The sequence below is a fragment of the Coregonus clupeaformis genome, chromosome 1, assembly GCF_020615455.1.
Source record: "Coregonus clupeaformis isolate EN_2021a chromosome 1, ASM2061545v1, whole genome shotgun sequence".
Taxonomy (NCBI): domain Eukaryota; kingdom Metazoa; phylum Chordata; class Actinopteri; order Salmoniformes; family Salmonidae; genus Coregonus; species Coregonus clupeaformis.
The window spans coordinates 24,584,368-24,604,886 of NC_059192.1; the positions used below are offsets into that span (position 1 = coordinate 24,584,368).

The 20,519-nt window shown below is 42.0% G+C and overlaps 1 protein-coding gene across 1 annotated transcript in view; it reads left to right on the plus strand.

Moving 5' to 3' along the window:
- Positions 1-10,854: 10,854 nt before the first annotated feature.
- kcnh4b (potassium voltage-gated channel, subfamily H (eag-related), member 4b) overlaps positions 10,855-20,519 on the plus strand; it is a 72,558-nt gene continuing 62,893 nt past the window's right edge. Inside the window, exon 1 of the mRNA XM_041872148.1 lies at positions 10,855-11,494. Coding sequence (XP_041728082.1) covers positions 11,419-11,494 — 76 coding nt within the window. The 5' untranslated portion in view covers positions 10,855-11,418. The remainder of the gene's footprint in view (positions 11,495-20,519) is intronic.

The following is a 20,519-nucleotide window of genomic DNA, read 5'->3' on the forward strand; positions in this document are numbered from 1 at the left end:
CCTTAAGTAACCATCTGGCTTATGTAACAAAACGTAACATATCATACTAATTTGAGTGTCCCGGATTTACCTTTACTACGTAACGTCTAGTCTATGAGACCAGGCTGAACAGCTAAGTACTTCATTAAAGCTTTTTTGCCCTTACTCGTCACATTATACACAGAAGAGCTCCACTAAACATATAATCAAGCTGTTTATCTGTCTCTCTGTGACTGTCGATAACTTGGGAACAAAGTTGACTACAAATACAAAGTTGCCAATGACTTTGTAATTGAACAAGTGAAGGATAAAAATATGCTTAATGAAAACCGAGATGACTGCATTACAAAATAAATATAGTAGGCCTATACTCTACTTAGGCCTATATACTGTATTTCAATCATATTGAAATAAATGTAATGTTCAGTCAATTGAGTTCTATTTGCATGAGTTATATATATATATACTGCTCAAAAAAATAAAGGGAACACTTCAACAACACATCCTAGATCTGAATGAATGAAATAATCTTAATAAATACTTTTTTCTTTACATAGTTGAATGTGCTGACAACAAAATCACACAAAAAGTATCAATGGAAATCAAATTTATCAACCTATGGAGGTCTGGATTTGGAGTCACCCTCAAAATTAAAGTGGAAAACCACACTACAGGCTGATCCAACTTTGATGTAATGTCCTTAAAACAAGTCAAAATGAGGCTCAGTAGTGTGTGTGGCCTCCACGTGCCTGTATGACCTCCCTACAACGCCTGGGCATGCTCCTGATGAGGTGGCGGATGGTCTCCTGCTCCCCCTTGCACAAAGGCGGAGGTAGCGGTCCTGCTGCTGGGTTGTTGCCCTCCTACGGCCTCCTCCACGTCTCCTGATGTACTGGCCTGTCTCCTGGTAGCGCCTCCATGCTCTGGACACTACGCTGACAGACACAGCAAACCTTCTTGCCACAGCTCGCATTGATGTGCATTGATGTGCCATCCTGGATGAGCTGCACTACCTGAGCCACTTGTGTGGGTTGTAGACTCCGTCTCATGCTACCACTAGAGTGAAAGTACCGCCAGCATTCAAAAGTGACCAAAACGTCAGCCAGGAAGCATAGGAACTGAGAAGTGGTCTGTGGTCACCACCTGCAGAACCACTTCTTTAATGGGGGTGTCTTGCTAATTGCCTATAATTTCCACCTGTTGTCTATTCCATTTGCACAACAGCATGTGAAATGTATTGTCAATCAGTGTTGCTTCCTAAGTGGACAGTTTGATTTCACAGAAGTGTGATTGACTTGGAGTTACATTGTGTTGTTTAAGTGTTCCCTTTATTTTTTTGAGCAGTGTATATATACACACACAGTACCAGTCAAATGTTTGGACACACCTACTCATTCAAGGGTTTTTCTTTATTTTTTACATTGTAAAATAAAAGTGAAGACGTCAAAACTATGAAATAACACACATGGAATCATGTAGTAACCAAAAAGAAGTGTTAAACAAATCAAAATATATTTTATAATTGAGATTCTTCAAATATCCACCCTTTGTCTTGATGAAAGCTTTTCACGCTCTTGGCATTCTCTCAACCAGCTTCACCTGGAATGTTTTTCCAGCAGTCTTTAAGGAGTTCCAACATATGCTGAGCACTTGTTAACTGCTTTTCCTTCACTCTGCCGTCCGACTCATCCCAAACCATCTCAATTGGGTTGAGGTCGGGGTATTGTGGAGGCCAGGTCATCTGATGCAGCACTCCATCACTCTCCTTCTTGGTAAAATAGCCCTTACACAGCCTGGAGGTGTGTTGGGTCATTGTCCTGTTGAAAAACAATTGATAGTCCCACTAAGCACAAACCAGATGGGATGGTGTATCGCTGCAGAATGCTGTGGTAGCCATGCTGGTTAAGTGTGCCTTGAATTCTAAATAAATCACTGACAGTGTCACCAGCAAAGCACCCCCAAACCATCACATCTCCTCCTCCGTGCTTCACGGTGGGAACCACACATGCGGAGATCATCCGTTCACCTACACTGCGTCTCACAAAGACACGGTGGTTGGAACCAAAAATCTCAAATTTGGACTCATCAGACCAAAGGACAGATTTCCACCGGTCTAATGTGCATTGCTCGTGTTTCTTTGCCCAAGCAAGTCTCTTCTTATTATTGGTGTCCTTTAGTAGTGGTTTCTTTGCAGCAATTCGACCATGAAGGCCTGATTCACGCAGTCTCCTCTGAACAGTTGATGTTGAGATGTGTCTGTTACTTGAACTCTGTGAAGCATTATTTGGGCTGCAATCTGAGGTGCAGTTAACTCTAGTGAACTTATCCTCTGCAGCAGAGGTAACTGGGTCTTCCTTTCCTTTGGCGGTCCTCATGAGAGCCAGTTTCATCATAGCGCTTGAAGGTTTCTGCGACTGCACTTGAAGAAACTTTCAAAGTTCTTGACATTTTCCAGATTGATTGACCTTTGTCTTAAAGTAATGATGGACTGTTGTATCTCTTTGCTTATTTGAGCTGTTCTTTCCATAATATGGACTTGGTCTTTTACCAAATAGGGCTATCTTCTGTATACCAACCCTACCCTGTCACAACACAACTGATTGGCTCAAACGCATTAAGAAGGAAAGAAATTCCACAAATTCACTTTTAACAGGGCACAACTGTTAATTGAAATGCATTCCAGGTGACTACGTCATGAAGCTGGTTGAGAGAATGCCAAGCTTGTGCAAAGCTGTCATCAAGGCAAAGGGTGGCTACTTTGAAGAATCTCAAAGAAAAAAATATTTTGATTTGTTTAACACTTTTTTGGTTACTACATGATTCCATATGTGTTATTTCATAGTTTTGATGTCTTCACTATTATTCTACAATGTAGAAAATTGTAAAAATAAAGAAAAACCCTTGAATGGGTAGGTGTGTCCAAAATTTTGACTGGTACTGTGTATATATATATATATAACTAATAAAAAAATTACAAATCATGTTTTAAGTGAGAAGTAGGAATTGGTCTGAAGCCGAAAAGTAAAATAAATTCACGAGCACCACAATGCGTACTTCACCCATGCTCTACCGAGGTTTTCAGCACACAGCTTTGACCTACTACAGTAGCTATGTTGGTCTATTGTACTTCCAACAATGTGTAGGCAGGTTGCTTAGGATTCAAACCTTCTCAAACAGCTTAATTCATACTCTTCAGAGGGGTAATGGACTTTACAGTGACCCGCTATTAAAATAATGTTTATCATTAGGCTATAGTAGGTCAGAGTTACTACATGATGCCATATCTGTTATTTCATTACATTTTACATACATTTTCATCATTTAGCAGACGCTCTTATCCAGAGCGACTTACAAATTGGTGCATTCACCTTATGATAGCCAGTGGGACAACCACTTTACAATATATATATTTTTTTTCTTCTTTGGGGTGGGGTAAGGGGGGGTATTCCTTAAAGAGGTGGGGTTTCAAGTGTCTCCGGAAGGTGGTGAGTGACTCCGCTGTCCTGGCGTCGTGAGGGAGCTTGTTCCACCATTGGGGTGCCAGAGCAGCGAACATAGTTTTGATGTCTTCACTATTATTCTACAATGTGGAAAACAGTAAAAATAAAGAAAAGCCCTTGAATGAGTAGGTGTGTCCAAAGTTTTGACTGGTTCTGTATAATTTGTGCCTCAATCTCAATGATGTGTAACGTGCGCAACGATGTGCTTAATTAATCTGAGTGCATTACCATAGGGTAAGCATTAGAATAAGCCACCTCAATATTTGCAGCCATTAGATAATATCTCTCTAGGAGCTGATCCTCGTCAGTATTGTGGGATGATTATAATGTTAAGGTAAGATTTGAATGGAGAAGCTTACCAGAGTGCAATTCTGCCTTTCTTTCAATCCTATCAGTATCGACACATGCTCCAACGACGCAGTTAGCTAACATTCTTTCTGCCTGGTGTTTTGGGAAAAGCATGTTACATCTTCGGCCGTTGTAGGAAAGATGTATCATTTAAAACACTTGTAAGCCTAAATTCCATCGTTATCAGGAAACCAGGCCCAGGGCTGTTCAATTCCACTCTCCATTCTCTCACTGGTGCCCTAGAACAGGGTTTCCCAAACTCTGTCCTGGGGCCCACCCTGGGTACATGTTTAGGTTTTTGCCCTAGAACTACACAGCTCATTCAAATAATCAAAGCTTGATGAGTTGGTTATTTGAATCAGCTGTGTAGTGCTATGGCAAAAACCAAAACGTGCACCCGGGGGCCCCCAGGACCGAGTTTGGGAAACCCTGACCTAGAGTCTAGAGCAGGGCTGTTCAATGTCTGTCCTGGAGGGCCAAACCACTTCTGTTTTTTGTTTCTGCCTGTTAGTTAATTGCACTCACCTGGTGTCTCAGGTCTGAATTAGTCCCTTATTTGAAGTAGAGGATGAAAATCTTCCAGGGCCGACATTGAACATCCCTGCTCTAGACTCTAGAGGGCACTAGTGCCCAGTATGAGAATGGAGAGTGGAATTGAACAGCCCTGGGCCCGGTTTCCCGATAGCAATGGAACTTGAAAGCTCTGCAATGTATTGGGTTCTGAATGAAGAGTATGTTGTTAATTTTATTCTCCTGCCCTGCATGTCCTCTGTGCTCAAAGTGGGCTGGTATTTTTAGAAACGTCCCACTTTGCCAGAGATTTGACACTGCTCTCAATCTAGTCAGGCTTCTTCTGTGATTAGAAAAACCAAGAGAAAATGACGAGAGCTAAATTTACCTCATCAAGAACTCATCACTCCTACCATTCCAAGTTGGCGATCTGAAAGTGTCCAAAATTCTTGTTTCTGAAGCGTTTAACTAGGGGGGAGGGAGAGTACGAAGCAAGAGGCTCATCTCGTTAGCATTTTTTAGAATCATAATTTGGTTGCGTTGTTAAAACCCATATCATGTCAATATGTGATGGTCGTTCTCTCCCTTGTCATTGGCCAAAACTCTTCCTAAACTCTCTTGTCATTTAGTCACTTGGGGGTAAATCATTAATTCCACTTAAGTCACATTTTCACATAGTCATACATTGACCTCAATGGGATATTACAGTAAGTGACATTTTACTTCAGTAGAGATTTGCCCCTTGGTGCGGCGGCCGGTAGTCATAACAAAAGCCACTCCTGTTTTTAACCCAGGCAGATCGGGCGATGACAGCAGCGAAAGTTAGATCACCTGCTTGACAGCATGGCATCTTTAAAATATATATATACAGCACTGAAATGGCACCTTTATAATGGCATATTTGCTCTGTGTAAAGATGTCTTTAGATTAGATTCAACCACCGCTACAGTAAGATGTATGATTTTAGCCTTAGACGGCTTAAAGACAGCATGAATACGCCAGTGTTTATCACATACAGTATAAGAATATCAGCCACAGCGGATCAAGATATTCAACCCCTGCTTAACTTTCTAACACATTTAATCTGATAGCGGCTGCTGGTATAAAATGTGGTCCCTGATGTGTGTATCGAGCCCTCACATGCCCAAAGGATTCAAACACAGCTCAGCTCACCACATCTGCTCAGATTACTGGGTTATTCAACATAAACAACCGCGGGTACTTTTAAGAATGGTGGCCTGAATGATTTCTCAATGGCTTATATAGAGACCACAGGATCCAGTAGTGATGACTTGATGTGAATGAAGCATACATACTGCAGAGACATGCATGCTATGATTATGTAGTAGCACCTATACATCTAAAACCCTTTTCAAACAGAGGGCTTAACATTATTTTTTACAATTTCAGATTGCCTGTTTGAAAGGGGTAAGTAAAAAAAAACAATGCATTTTAACCATTAAAATACCTGCTCAAGACCTAGCGACAGCTGAGATCTTAACTGAAACAGACTTATAGGTGAGCCTAGGGCCAAAGAGCAACAGTATACAGCTGAAGTCTGAAGTTTACATACACCTTTGCCAAATACATTTCAACTCAGTTTTTCACAATTCCTGACATTTAATCCTAGTAAAAATTCCCTGTCTTAGGTCAGTTAGGATCACCACTTTATTTTAAGAATGTGAAATGTCAGAATAATAGTAGAGAGAATGATTTATTTCAGCTTTTATTTCTTTCATCACATTCCCAGTGGGTCAGAAGTTTACATACACTCAATTAGTATTTAGTAGCATTGCTTGTCAATTCTTTAACTTGGGTCAAACGTTTCAGGTAGCCCTCCACAAGCTTCCCACAATAAGTTGGGTAAATTTTGGCCCATTCCTTCTGACAGAGCAGGTGTAACTGAGTCAGGTTTATAGGCCTCCTTGCTCACACACGCTTTTTAAGTTCTGCCCACAAATGTTCTATAGGATTGAGGTCAGGGCTTTGTGATGGCCACTCCAATACCTTGACTTTGTTGTCCTTAAGCCATTTTGCCACAACTTTGGAAGTATGCTTGGGGTCATTGTCCATTTGGAAGAACCATTTGCGACCAAGCTTTAACTTCCTGACTGATGTCTTGAGATGTTGCTTCAATATATCCACTTAATTTTCCTTCCTCATGATGCCATCTATTTTGTGAAGAGCACCAGTCCCTCCTGCAGCAAAGCACCCCCACAGCATGATGCTGCCACCCCCGTGCTTCACGGTTGGGATGGTGTTCTTCGGCTTGCAAGCCACCCCCTTTTTCCTCCAAACATAGCGATGGTCATTATGGCCAAACAGTTCTATTTTTGTTTCATCAGACCAGAGGACATTTCTCCAAAAAGTACGATCTTTGTCCCCATGTGCAGTTGCAAACCGTAGTCTGACTTTTTTTTATGGCGGTTTTGGAGCAGAGGCTTCTTCCTTGCTGAGCGGCCTTTCAGGTTATGTCGATATAGGACTCGTTTTACTGTGGATATAGGTACTTTTGTACCGGTTTCCTCCAGCATCTTCACAAGGTCCTTTGCTGTTGTTCCTGGGATTGATTTGAACTTTTCGCACCAAAGTACGTTCATCTCTAGGAGACAGAACGTGTCTCCTTCCTGAGTGGTATGACGGCTGCGTGGGCCCATGGTGTTTATACTTGCGTACTATTGTTTGTACAGATGAACATGGTACCTTCAGGCATTTGGAAATTGCTCCCAAGGATGAACCAGACTTGTGGAGGTCTACAATTCTTTTTCTGAGGTCTTGGCTGATTTCTTTTGATTTTCCCATGATGTCAAGCAAAGAGGCACTGCGTTTGAAGGTAGGCCTTGAAATACATCCACAGGTATACCTCCAATTGACTCAAATGATGTCAATTAGCCTATCAGAAGCTTCTAAAGCCATGACATCATTTTCTGGAATTTTCCAAGCTGTTTAAAGGCACAGTCAACTTAGTGTATGTAAACTTCTGACCCACTGGAATTGTGATACAGTGAATTATAAGTGAAATAATCTGTCTGTAAACAATTGTTGGACAAATGACTTGTGTCATGCACAAAATAGATGTACTAACCGACTTGCCAAAACTATAGTTCGTTAACAAGAAATTTGTGAAGTGGTTGAAAAACGAGTTTTAATGACTCCAACCTAATTGTATGTAAACGTCCAACTTCAACTGTACAGTTATCAGTCACTACAGCTCCAGTGTCGTGGAAAGGGAAACTGCATGGGCAATCGTTATAGTCGCACCTCTGGCTCTATTCTACCCCGCTGCGTTAGCCTTTGGGGGTAGAAAGGAATAGAGAGGTGTGGGGTGGTGGTGGTGGGGCATCTATAATGGATTGGTCTCTTTATTTGTGACAAGAGGAGATGGATGCTCTACAAGGAGGCAGGACAATGAAGCCCCATTAAAAATGGATTACAGCGAATAGCTTGGAGGGGTTCGAAAGAATAGTATCCAAGAAGAGGAACATTCTCTCTCTCTCTCTTCTTATTTTCCTACTTATCCTAGCTGTATTTATATCTACTTCTAGTACAGTACAGCTGTTTCTCTCTGGATTAGTCCCTCATCTTGCTCTCACGCTCTCTTTCTTTCTCCTCTTATCTCTTTCTCTCTGTATTTTCTGTGTCTTTCTCTTTCCGTCCTGCTGTCTCGTTCCAGCGCTCTGACTTCACACTGCGAGGGTGAACACTTCTATTCATCACCCTGCCAGCGCTGTGCCCTTCCTCTCTCTCTCTCTCTCTCTCTCTCTCTCTCTCTCTCTCTCTCTCTCTCTCTCTCTCTCTCTCCGCTCTCTCCAGTCTCTCTCTCTCTCTCTCTCTCCGCTCTCTCCAGTCTCTCTCTCTCTCCAGTCTCTCCCCATGCCCCTACTGCTCAGCCCATCTGTCTGACATGAGTTAGTGCGTCGCCCTGCGCTTCCAGTCTCCAGTGTCTGTCTGTCTTTCTGTCTTCCTCGACCAGCCCAGTTCTGAACACGGTGCCACAGAGAAATACTATAGAGCTGAGGAGGAGAAGCATATTGGGGTGCATTAAAACTGATAGTGATTTCCCTATGATGCTCAGAGGCTGAGCAACACAGATCTGAAGACAATTTGACCATGACCTTTGTGCTAGAGACATGGCCTTCTGTGCAGTAAAGATCTATCCATGATGATCACAGGGATGTAAGTATGTTTTCCCTGTGATGTTCAGAGGCCGAGGGACAGTATTTGAAGTTTGGCTAAAAGTGTCATGAAGTGTCATAATTTGATTTACGACTTTGGTACAGTAATCAAACATTTGGCTCTAAATGTTGAACAGTTGGGTCTGTCAACTCAGGGGAGAAAGCATATGAAAGAGGACATTCTCAGCTACAGGAAAATAAATGTTTGGAGATTAAAATAAAATATTTATGATCTTGATGTACTTAGTGTACGGGTGAAATTGACCCGGAACATAAACGGTGTAGGCCGAATCGAACATAAGGGGTTAATATAATTTTATTTAACCGTATACACTGTTAATTTACCAGCATTTTTTTTGTGCACCACAAGATGAAAATGGTTAGATACTGAGTGATGAGCTTTTGTTTACACTTGTCTTTTCCATGTTTAAAATATGAGGCGTGTCAATTTTATTACTGTCCATTCAACAAATGTCCCAAAAATCATTCTGTACAATACTTTCTAGTATACAGAACAAAAATATAAATGCAACGTGTAAAGTGTTGGTCCCATGTATCGTGAGCTGAAACAAAAGATCCCCAAAATCTTCCATACGCACAAATTTGTTTACATCCCTGATAGTGACCATTTCTCCTTTGCCAAGATAATCCATCCACCTGACAGGTGTGGCATATCAAGAAGCTGATTAAACAGCATTATCATTACACAGGTGCACCTTGTGCTGGGGACAATAAAAGGCCATTCTAAAATGTGCAGTTTTGTCAAACAACACAATGCCACAGATGTCTCAAGTTTTGAGGTAGCATGCAGTTGGCATGCTGACTGCAGGAATGTCCACCAGAGCTGTTGCCAGAGAATTAGATGTTCATTTTCTACTATAAGCCGGCCTCCAATGTCGTTTTGGAGAATTTTGCAGTACGTCCAACCGGCCTCACAACCGTAGACCACGTGTAACCACACCAGCCCAGGACCTCCACATCCGGCTTCTTTACCTGCTGGATCATCTGAGACCAGCCACCCGGACAGCTGATGAAACTGAGGAGTATTTCTGTCTGTAATAAAGCCCTTTTCTGGGGAAAAACTAATTCTGATTGGCTGGGCCTGGCTCCCAAGTGGGTTGGCCTATGCCCTCCAAGCCCACCCATGGTTGTGCACATTCCCAGTTGTGAAATCCATAGATTAGGGCCTAATGAATTTATTTCAATTGACTGATTTCCTGATATGAACTGTAACTCAGTAAAATCATTGAAATTGTTGCATGTTGCGTATCTATTTTTGTTCAGTATAATTTTCTAGTTCCCTCAATTCATATGAGATAACGTAATAACATCCCTGGACTCTAGTTTAATACAAAAAAAGTCTGCTACAGGGAAAAATATCAGTTTTGGTATTCTTTTCAGAATGCATACTCTTCAGAAGCTATTATACTTTCTAGTGGGAAATCTGTTTGGCCCATGGGTCAGAGTGAATTAAGATCTGCGGTTAGTTATGTGTTTAGCTTAAAGTCTTCATTATAAAACATCTCCCAGTTTATCCTTTTAATACCTTTCCAGCGGCTTTCCTTCCGGTAATTTTCTTGTAAGGACAGGGTGGGGGCAAGAGAGAACAGATGAGATTATCATACAAGTGATGATGAGGCATACAAGAAACAGGGATTCTAGGAATGGCGTTCTGGACTATACTCACTGATGATACACAAACAAATTGAGGAACCATGGTCACGGTTAAATAATGGAATTTTTCGGAAAGCCCCCTGGAATAGCGTTGTCGATTTTAGGCCGATAAATGTGTTCCAAAACCATTTACTTGTTTACCCCATAAGAGATGCAACATAATACAGTAATTCTCATAACTGCAATATGCATGATCATAAAATCTTGAAAGGCATAAAAATGCTTTTTCTCATCTATTCCAAAATGTGTCCAAGAGCAGCCTCTCATCGCTATAGGAGAATAGTATCCAATAAAATATGGTGAAATAGAATACAATAGTCTTTTATTGATCTCCCAGCAGGTAATCCATCTTTCCCCAATCAGCAGACATGCAGACAACACCTGAGGGTTGATAACAGAAGTACAGGCTGTAATAGTCCTGTCAACGCCCGCTCCTAGAGGAGTCCCCTCCCCCTCCCTGCCCCCCTCTCCATCCCCCAGACAAGACCAGGTTTCTATAGAGAATGCCAGCCGTGTGAAACCTAAGAATCTCATTGGCTGAGCCACCACAGGAGTGGATGAAAGAGGGAGTGGAGAGAGAAAGAGGGGGAAGGGGGGGGGGGTGGAGGAGAGGCAGAATGAGAAGGCTTAAGAAGATGTAACTGCTCTGCCTGCCACAGCAACTCGGCAGAACAGAGAAGGGGAACGAGTGAGGGACACACAAAGAAAGAGAGCGTAGAGAGATGCCTTGTTGTTTTGTGGATTCTCTCTCCTGTGGTAAACAGAAGCCCATTGGACTAAAGAGGAAGACTTAGGCTACAACCTCTGGACTGGTGCTTTCGAGAGTGAGAGGGAGAGCAGCAGCACCTGAAGAGACGCACCTGAGTAAGTACAGTAGATCTCTTTTGGATCTCTACAACACCTGAACAATCCAACTTGATCCCTCTTTTGATCTACCCTTCTACATACCTTCACCGCTCACCAAGAGTACAAGGACCCGGCTGAACTTCTACACTGATTCTGATCACTGCCTCCCCCCTAAGACCAGAGTGGAGGGACCCAACTGGGACTCTGCATGGATGAACTCCGCAACGGTGGCCTCTTTTAGATGTGCTTCTCCCCCCTCGCTATACTGCTGGACTTGCCCCGCACCCCCCTGTACTCCCTGAGAGGCCTCAGCGGACCCCCCCCCAGTGCCTCTGGGATGGTGTGATCATTGCGGGAACCATCGCTGACCTCATATCAGGGCCAATATGCCGGTGATGAAGGGCCTCCTGGCCCCCCAGAACACCTTTCTGGACACCATCGCCACCCGCTTCGATGGCACCCGTGAGTACACCCTAATATAAAGTAGAATGTCCTAGTTTAACCTAGTATACCATAGTACTGTAGTAGTACTGTAGTTGTACTGTAACGAAACATGCCTGTCCACGCCACATTTTGATCGGAATATACCATAGTGTACTGTAGTACTGTAATGTAACTGAAAACATTAATAAGTGACAATAATAATAATATATTTTTTGGCATAGTGCTTTTTATTACGTGGAGACTCTAAAAGTGCTTTACAGTGGCTCTGCAAACAAGTTAAAACACAAGCAAGTTGATGCAACAATTAATGCAAAAATCATAGATTCACAAGTGAATATTTATTCAGTCCAAAACATGTTGCATGGACTCAATCTGTGTGCAATAATAGTGTTTAACATGATTTTTGAATGACTACCTCATCTCTGTACCCCACACATCAATTATCTGTAAGGTCCCTCAGTTGAGCAGTGAATTTCTAACACCGATTCAACCACAAAGACCAGGGAGGTTTCCCAATGCCTCGCAAAGAAGGGCACCTATTGGTAGATGGGCAAAAAAAAAAAAAAAAGCTGACATTGAATATCCCTTTGAGCATGGTGAAATTATTAATTACACTTTGGATGGTGTAGCAATCCAGTCACTACAAATATACAGGCATCTTTCCTAACTCAGTTGCTGGAGAGGAAGGAAACCGCTCAGGGATTTCTCCATGAGGCCGATGGTTACAGGGTATAATGGCTGTGATAGGAGAAAACTGAGGATGGATCAACAACATTGTAGTTACTCCACAATACTAACCTAAATGACAGAATGAAAAGAAGGAAGTCTGTACAGAATAAAACATATTCCAAAACATGCATCCTGTTTGCAACAAGACACTAAAGTAATATTGCAAAAAAATGTGGCAGAGCAATTAACTTTTTGTGCTGAATACAAAGTGTTATGTTTGGAGCAAATCCAATACAGCACATTACTGAGTACCACTCTCCATATTTTCAAGCATAGTGGTGGCTGCATCATGTTATGGTTATGCTTGTAATCGTTAAGGACTGGGGAGTTTTTCGTGATAAAAAATAAATGGAATGGAGCCAAGCACAGCTTCCAGAAAAACAGTCTCTTTCAAACTAGAGACTTCATGACTAATTGAGGTAAGACAGTAATTCTGCTCATAGATTATGCATGTATGAACTGCACATTGACACATCCAGCCCAAGGCATCGGGCAATATTTCTTAAACTTACAGTGCATTCGGAAAGTATTCAGACCTTTTTCCACATTTTGTTACATTACAGCCTTATTCTAAAATTGATTAAATATTTTTTTTTCCTCATCAATCTACACACAATACCCCATAATGACAAAACTAAAACAGGTTTTTAGAATAAAAAAATAATACAAAAAACAGAAATACCTTATTTACATAACTATTCAAACCCTTTGCTATGAGACTCGAAATTGAGCTCAGGTGCATCCTGTTTCCATTGATCATCCTTGAGATGTTTCTACAACTTTTAATTGGAGTCCACCTGTGGTAAATTAAATTGATTGGACATGATTTGGAAAGGCACACACCTGTCTATATAAGGTCCCACAGTTGACAGTGCATGTCAGAGCAAAAACCAAGCCATGAGGTCGAAGGAATTGTCAGTAGAGCTCCGAGACAGGATTGTGTCGAGGCACAGTTCTTGGGAAGGGTACCAAAACATTTCTACAGCATTGAAGGTCCCCAAGAAGTTTGGAACCACCAAGACTCTTCCTAGAGCTGGCCTCTGGGCCAAACTGAGCAATCGGGGGTGAAGGGCCTTGGTCATGGAGGTGACCAAGAACCCGATGGTCACTCTGACAGAGCTCCAGAGTTCCTCTGTGGAGATGGGAGAACCTTCCAGAAGGACAACCATCTCTGCAGCACTCCACCAATCAGGCCTATATGGTAGAGTGACCAGACGGAAGCCATTCCTCAGTAAAAGGCACGACAGCCTGCTTGGAGTTTGCCAAAAGGCACCTAAAGGGCTCTCAGACCATGAGAAACAAGATTCTCGTCTGATGAAACCAAGATTGAACTCTTTGACCTGAATTCCAAGCGTCACGTCTGGAGGAAATGTGGCACCATCCCTACGGTGAAGCATGATGGTGGAAGCATCATGCTGTGGGGATGATTTTCAGCAGCAGGGATTGGGAGACTTGTCAGGATCAAGGGAAAGATGAACAGAGCAAAGTACAGTCGTGGTCAAAAGTATTGGTCTTCACAAAGTTTGCTGCTTCAGTGTTATGAGATATTTTTGTCAGATGTTACTATGGTATACTGAAGTATAATTACAAGCATTCCATAAGTGTCAAAGGCTTTTATTGACAATTACATTAAGTTTATGCAAAGAGTCATTATTTGCAGTGTTGACCCTTCTTTTTCAAGACCTCTGCAATCCGCCCAGGCATGCTGTCAATTAACTTCTGGGCCACATCCTGAATGATGTCAGCCCATTCTTGCATAATCAATGCTTGGAGTTTGTCCGAATTTTTGAGTTTTTGTTTGTCCACCCGCCTCTTGAGGATTGACCACAAGTTCTCAATGGGATTAAGGTCTGGGGAGTTTCCTGGCCATGGACCCAAAATGTCGATGTTTTGTTCCCCGAGCCACTTAGTTATCACTTTTGCCTTATGGAAAGGTGCTCCATCATGCTGGAAAAGGCATTGTTCGTCACCAAATTGTTCTTGGATGGTTGGAAGAAGTTGCTCTCGGAGGATGTGTTGGTACCATTCTTTATTCATGGCTGTGTTCTTAGGCAAAATTGGGAGTGAGCCCACTCCCTTGGCTGAGAAGCAACCCCACACATGAATGGTCTCAGGATGCTTTACTGTTGGCATGACACAGGAGTGATGGTAGCGCTCACTTTGTCTTCTCCAGACAAGCTTTTTTCCGGATGCCCCAAACAATCGGAAAGGGGATTCATCAGAGAAAATGACTTTACCCCAGTCCTCAGCAGTCCAATCCCTGTACCTTTTGCAGAATATCAGTCTGTCCCTGATGTTTTTCCTGGAGAGAAGTGGCTTCCTGACTGCCCTTCTTGATACCAGGCCATCCTCCAAAAGTCTTCGCCTCACTGTGCGTGCAGATGCACTCACACCTGCCTGCTACCATTCCTGAGCAAGCTCTGCACTGGTCGTACCACGATCCCACAGCTGAATCAACTTTAGGAGACGGTCCTGGTGCTTGCTGGACTTTCTTGGGCGCCCTGAAGCCTTCTTCACAACAATTGAATCACTCCTTGAAGTTCTTGATGATCCGATAAATGGTTGATTTAGGTGCAATCTTACTAGCAGCAATATCCTTGCCTGTGAAGCCCTTTTTGTGCAAAGCAATGATGACGGCATGTGTTTCCTTGCAGGTAACCATGGTTAACAGAGGAAGAACAATGATTTCAAGCACCACCCCCGTTTTAAGGCTTCCAGTCTGTTATTCTAACTTAATCAGCATGACAGAGTGATCTCCAGCCTTGCCCTCGTCAATACTCTCACCTGTGTTAACGAGAGAATCACTGACATGATGTCAGCTGGTCCTTTTGTGGCAGGGCTGAAATGCAGTGGAAATGTTTTTTTGGGATTATGTTCATTTTCATGGCAAAGAGGGACTTTGCAATTCATTGCAATTCATCTGATCACTCTTCATAACATTCTGGAGTATATGCAAATTGCCATCATAAAACTGAGGCAGCAGACTTTGTGAAAATTAATATTTGTGTCATTCTCAAAACTTTTGACCACGACTGTACAGAGAGATCCTTGATGAAAACCTGCTCCAAAGTGCTCAGGTCCTCAGACTGGGGCGAAGGTTCACCTTCCAACAGGACAGCGACCCTAAGCACACAGCCAAGACAACGCAGGAGTTGAACCCGATCAAACATATATCTGGAGAGACCTGAAAATAGCTGTGCAGCGATGCTCCCCATCCAACCTGACAGAGCTTGAGAGGATCTGCAGAGAAGAATGGGAGAAACTCCCCAAATACAGGTGTGCCAAGCTTGTAGCGTCATACCCAAGAAGACTCTATGCTGTAATCGCTGCCAAAGGTGCCTCAACAAAGTACTGAGTAAAGGGTCTGAATACTTATGTAAATGTGATATTTAAGTTTCTTATTTTTTATAAATGTGCAACAATGTCTAAAAACCTGTTTTTGCTTTGTCATTATGGGGTATTGTGTGTAGAATGATGAGGGGGGAAAAACAATTTAATCCATTTTAGAATAAGGCTGTAACGTAACAAAATGTGGAAAAAGTGAAGAGGTCTGAATACTTTCTGAATGCACTGTACACAAGGCAAATCATTTCTCCAAAACAAAATATGTGTTGATATTAGGTGGCAGGGGTCTTTACTGCAACATTATTGTGTTTTGATGTATTTCTAATACCTTTTAAGACTTTTTCTGGTAGATATTTTCTAAGACCCCTTTTCCATATTTTTGCCTTAAATATGCCTTACATTCCAAAGAATATAAACTCTTAGCTTTCATTTGACACCAAATTTGACATGCTCCTATGAACTCCACATGTTGGTGCTCACATGAGTCAATTTATCTGGAAATGCCCATATATTTATTTTACATATGTTTCATGAGCTGAAATAAAAGATTCCATATTTTTTTCATGTGCACAAAATGATTATTTCTCTCAAATTTTGTGCACAAATTTGTTTACATCCCTGTTAGTGAACATTTCACCTTTGCCAAGATAATCCATCCACCTGACAGGTGTGGCATATCGAGAAGCTGATTGGTAGAGCACGGCGCTTGTAATGCCAGGGTAGTGGGTTCGATCCCCGGGGCCACCCATACATAAAAATGTATGCACACATGACTTTAAGTCGCTTTGGATAAAAGCGTCTGCTAAATGGCATATTATTTATTATTTAAACAGCATGATCATTACACAGGTGCACCTTGTGCTGGACAATAAAAGGCCACTCTAAAATGTGCAGTTTTGTCACACAACACAATGCCACAGATGTCTCAAGTTTTGAGGGAGCATGCAGTTGGCATGCTGACTGCAGGAATGTCCACCAGAGCTGTTGCCAGAGAATTGGATGTTCATTTCTCTACCATAAGACATTTCCAATGTCGTTTTAGAGAATTTGGCAGTACGTCCAACCAGCCTCACAACCGCAGACCACGTGTAACCACGCCAGCCCAGGACCCCCACATCCGGCTTCTTCACCTGTGGGATCGTCTGAGACCAGCCACCCGGACAGCTGATGAAACTGAAGAGTATTTCTGTCTGTAATAAAGCCCTTTTGTGGGGAAAAACTAATTCTGATTGGCTGGGCCTGGCTCCCCAGTGGATGGACTTGGCTCCCAAGTGTGTGCGCCCCTGCCCAGTCATGTGAAATCCATAGATTAGGGCCTGATTTGAAAAGGGCCTAATTTGACTTTTCCTTATATGAACTGTAACTCCGTGAAATCGTTGAAATTGTTGCATGTTGCGTTTATATTTTTGTTCAGTATATTTTAATTGGGTTAAGAGAGCTTTCTGTTTGTCTGAAGAGGCTTACAAATATATTTTTGTTTTACTACTTTGTGCTTGCCTTAATGATAGATGCAATAAGCCAGTAAACATTAAAATAATAATAACGTTACCATAAATAAGCTTGATTGGTCAGACTTGACAACAGTGTACCCAGGCAGTTGCAACATCTCAATGGCGCTGTATACTGTAACAGTTCTTTGTGCTCTAAGCTGCCATGCCACACAGTGTAATTTCTGCGTGGGCTGTCTTCCTTGTTTTGTATCTAGTGGATAGACTCCAGGGACAGGGAGGCTGTGGCTCATTGTAAACTAATACCAGGGGGACAGGAGTGTTGCTGCTTGTTGTAGATTCACCCCGTCTTCCCCCAGTCACCCTTTGTAACAATGAACTGTTGTATTGCCTGACAACGCCTCTGTTCTACATACTGTATCAGGCCTAGGGTAGCAAAGGGAGGGTATATTACTGGAAACTTTCTAAGTTTACCAGTAAACTACCAGAATTTTGGTAACGTTCAAGGACTTTATGATTTTATCACGAGACATCTAGTGCCCTTTTGGGTACTTCAGATTATCACAGGTGTCTGTAATTATCTCTGGCCCTCTGTGTGGCCTTATCACATCTAAATATATATAAAATAATAAAATAAGATGATTTTAAAATAAAAAATGTAATGACAATGCTGTAAAATATTATCCTAAATATAAACCATCAATTTAGTGCAGTGCTTCTCAATTATTTTCTGTTACGCCCCCCCCAGGTAGAAGTAAACATTTCGCGCCCCCCAACTCTCCGCCGCGACTGTAAATAGTATCATTTGTCTATAAAATTGTTATAAGTACACCTCTGCATAACATTGTATCCTTATTAACATTAAAGAAAACAAAAAAAGAAAAAAGAAACTTACAACAAATAATAACTTTTATTAACATTGTTTTTTAGTCTGTAACAGAAAAGACTTAAAGTGCATCAATTAGCCTTAAATAAAATAAAAAATTCAAGCCTTATTTAAACTGTAATTTTTTTTTGGCCATTTGATACTGAAAAATAAAATTCAATATAATCAATAAATAATCATAAATTCAAATTGATCAGCAACATTAACTCAGGAGCACAATATATGAAACACTTTGACCTATAAAACAAAAATGAATAAAACAATTTGTGCTGATTTTTTTAAAATCAAAATGAGGAAGTCAGGATTAATGGCTACAATGAGCACGTTTTGCAGTGGACAGCTTTTCGAAACGGGGTTTGAAGCATGATACTGCAACTCTCAGCTCCTGCTCAATGTTTAGCTGGGACCTGTACTTGGTCTTCAGTGCAGCAACAGCAGAGAAGCCAGTCTCACAAAGATAAGATGTTGCAAAAGGAAGAAGAATGCCCATGGCCCTCTGCCCTAAGAGTGGATACTGCCTCTCTACACTCAGCCAGAATTCACTCAGTGTCTGTGATGTGAACCTCAGTCTCAATGTGGAGTCAGACGTCATATCAATGAACTGGTCCTCCTCTGCAGAGCTGAAAACAGTTGGAGCTGGTGCATTGAAAGGATCTCTCACCCAGTCATATTGGGAACTGTTTTCAGGGAAGTACTTTTTAAAGAATCCCATCAGTGATGAAATATGCTCCTTAATATATGGAATCACTGAGGTGGCATCATAGTCAGTAGTGTCAACAAATTCATGCAGGTTCTCGAATGAATCAGTATTTCCTTCATCAAGTCGCCTGCCCCACATTGCAAGCTTTCGAGTGAAAGAGCTGATCTTGTCTGGGACCTGAGGGAGGTGTTTATCTTTCCCTTGAAGCTGTAGATTTAGTTCATTTAGCTTTCCAAATATATCACTCAGGTAGGCCAGTTTTGCCAGGAAGTTCTCATCACTAAATTTTTCTGCGAGGTCATACTTGTGCTCCTGCTCCTGCTCTCTGAGCTCAAAAATTTGGGACAATACTTTTCCTCGTGACAGCCACCTTGCTTCACTGTGAAACAGCACAGCTTGATGTTCAGCTCCCATCTCCTCACAGATAGCAGAGAAGACTCTTGTTTTTAGTGGTCTGGTCTTTATAAAATTGACTACACCTACAATGTCAGTCATAACCTCACTTAATTCAGAGGAAATGTGCCTTGATGCCAGTGCTTCTCTGTGTATAACACAGTGTGTCCACTCAGCATTAGGTGAGGCCTTCTTGATGAGTGCCCGAAGTTCTTTTCTCATCCCTGCCATGGTCTGTGCACCATCACTGCAAACACCAATGCAGTTCTCCCACTTTAGCCCATTCTCAGTCAGGAAGCAGTCCAGCATTTTGAATAGCTCTTCAGCTGTGGCTCTGTCTCTGACATATATACAAAAAAGTAGATCCTCACACAGAGAGTTTGTCATGTCAAAACGTACATAAGCGATAAACAAACAGTCTTTGTTGCTGTCAGTTGCTTCATCGAACTGTAAGGCAAAACGTTTGTCTTTGAGTTTATCTACCAGCTGTTCTTTAAGATCGTTAGCAATGTCATTTATACGTCTGGCGACAGTGTCATTGGACAGAGGGATAGTTTTTATTTTTGCAGCACCTGCGTCATCCAGCATGACAGAGACCATGTCTAATGCCGCAGGCAGTATCAGCTCCTCTGCTATGGAGTGTTTTTTTTTGCACTGAGCAATTTGGTACGCCACCTTATATGATGCTAACAGTGCTCGCTGGTTTACTGAAGTAGCATTCACAAAGCGGGACGATTGTTGGCAATATTTGGCACGTTTTCGCTGAAAAAACTCAAGCGGCTTATCAGCGTGATTGGGGTGTAATGTCTTTAAGTGACGCCTTAATTTATTTGGCTTCATGCTGTCCGCTGCCAACATTTTTAGACACAGTAAACATACCGGTCTTTCCTCGTCTCCCACCGTAGTCACAGTGAAGCCAAGCGCTACATACGCTTTGTCATATTTCCTCGTCTTAGCTTTCGGGAGACTTACGTTTGTCTCATTATCTCCGTCTCTCTCCGCCTTTCTTTTCATCCCTGTTAAATATTTTTCCATGGTGTCTCTTAAGGGTTTATTATCTGCACTTCATATCTCCTGCTCTGTGCTGTGTGCTCTTGTTCGGTGCAAAAAAACCCTACTCCCTGTGGCAAAAAAAAGCATGTTCCCCGGGGTCACACGCGCCCCCCCCCCCCGGCATCGCTCCGAGCCCCCCCAGGGGGGCGCACCCCACTATTTGAGAAGGACTGATTTAGTGAATACCATTGGTATTAAATATGAGGGTTTCAACATGAAATACTGTATTCTTTATATTATTATTTTGTACACTTGTTTATTTTTTTTACTGTGTCTTTATGTCTTTGTTGTCAATGTTTTGGTTGGAAGAGTTGCAGAGTTAATTGAAAATAATGCCATTGTTGATTAGATGCTTTTTTCATTAATTAGGCTACAGTGGGGGAAAAAAAGTATTTAGTCAGCCACCAATTGTGCAAGTTCTCCCACTTAAAAAGATGAGAGAGGCCTGTAATTTTCATCATAGGTACACGTCAACTATGACAGACAAAT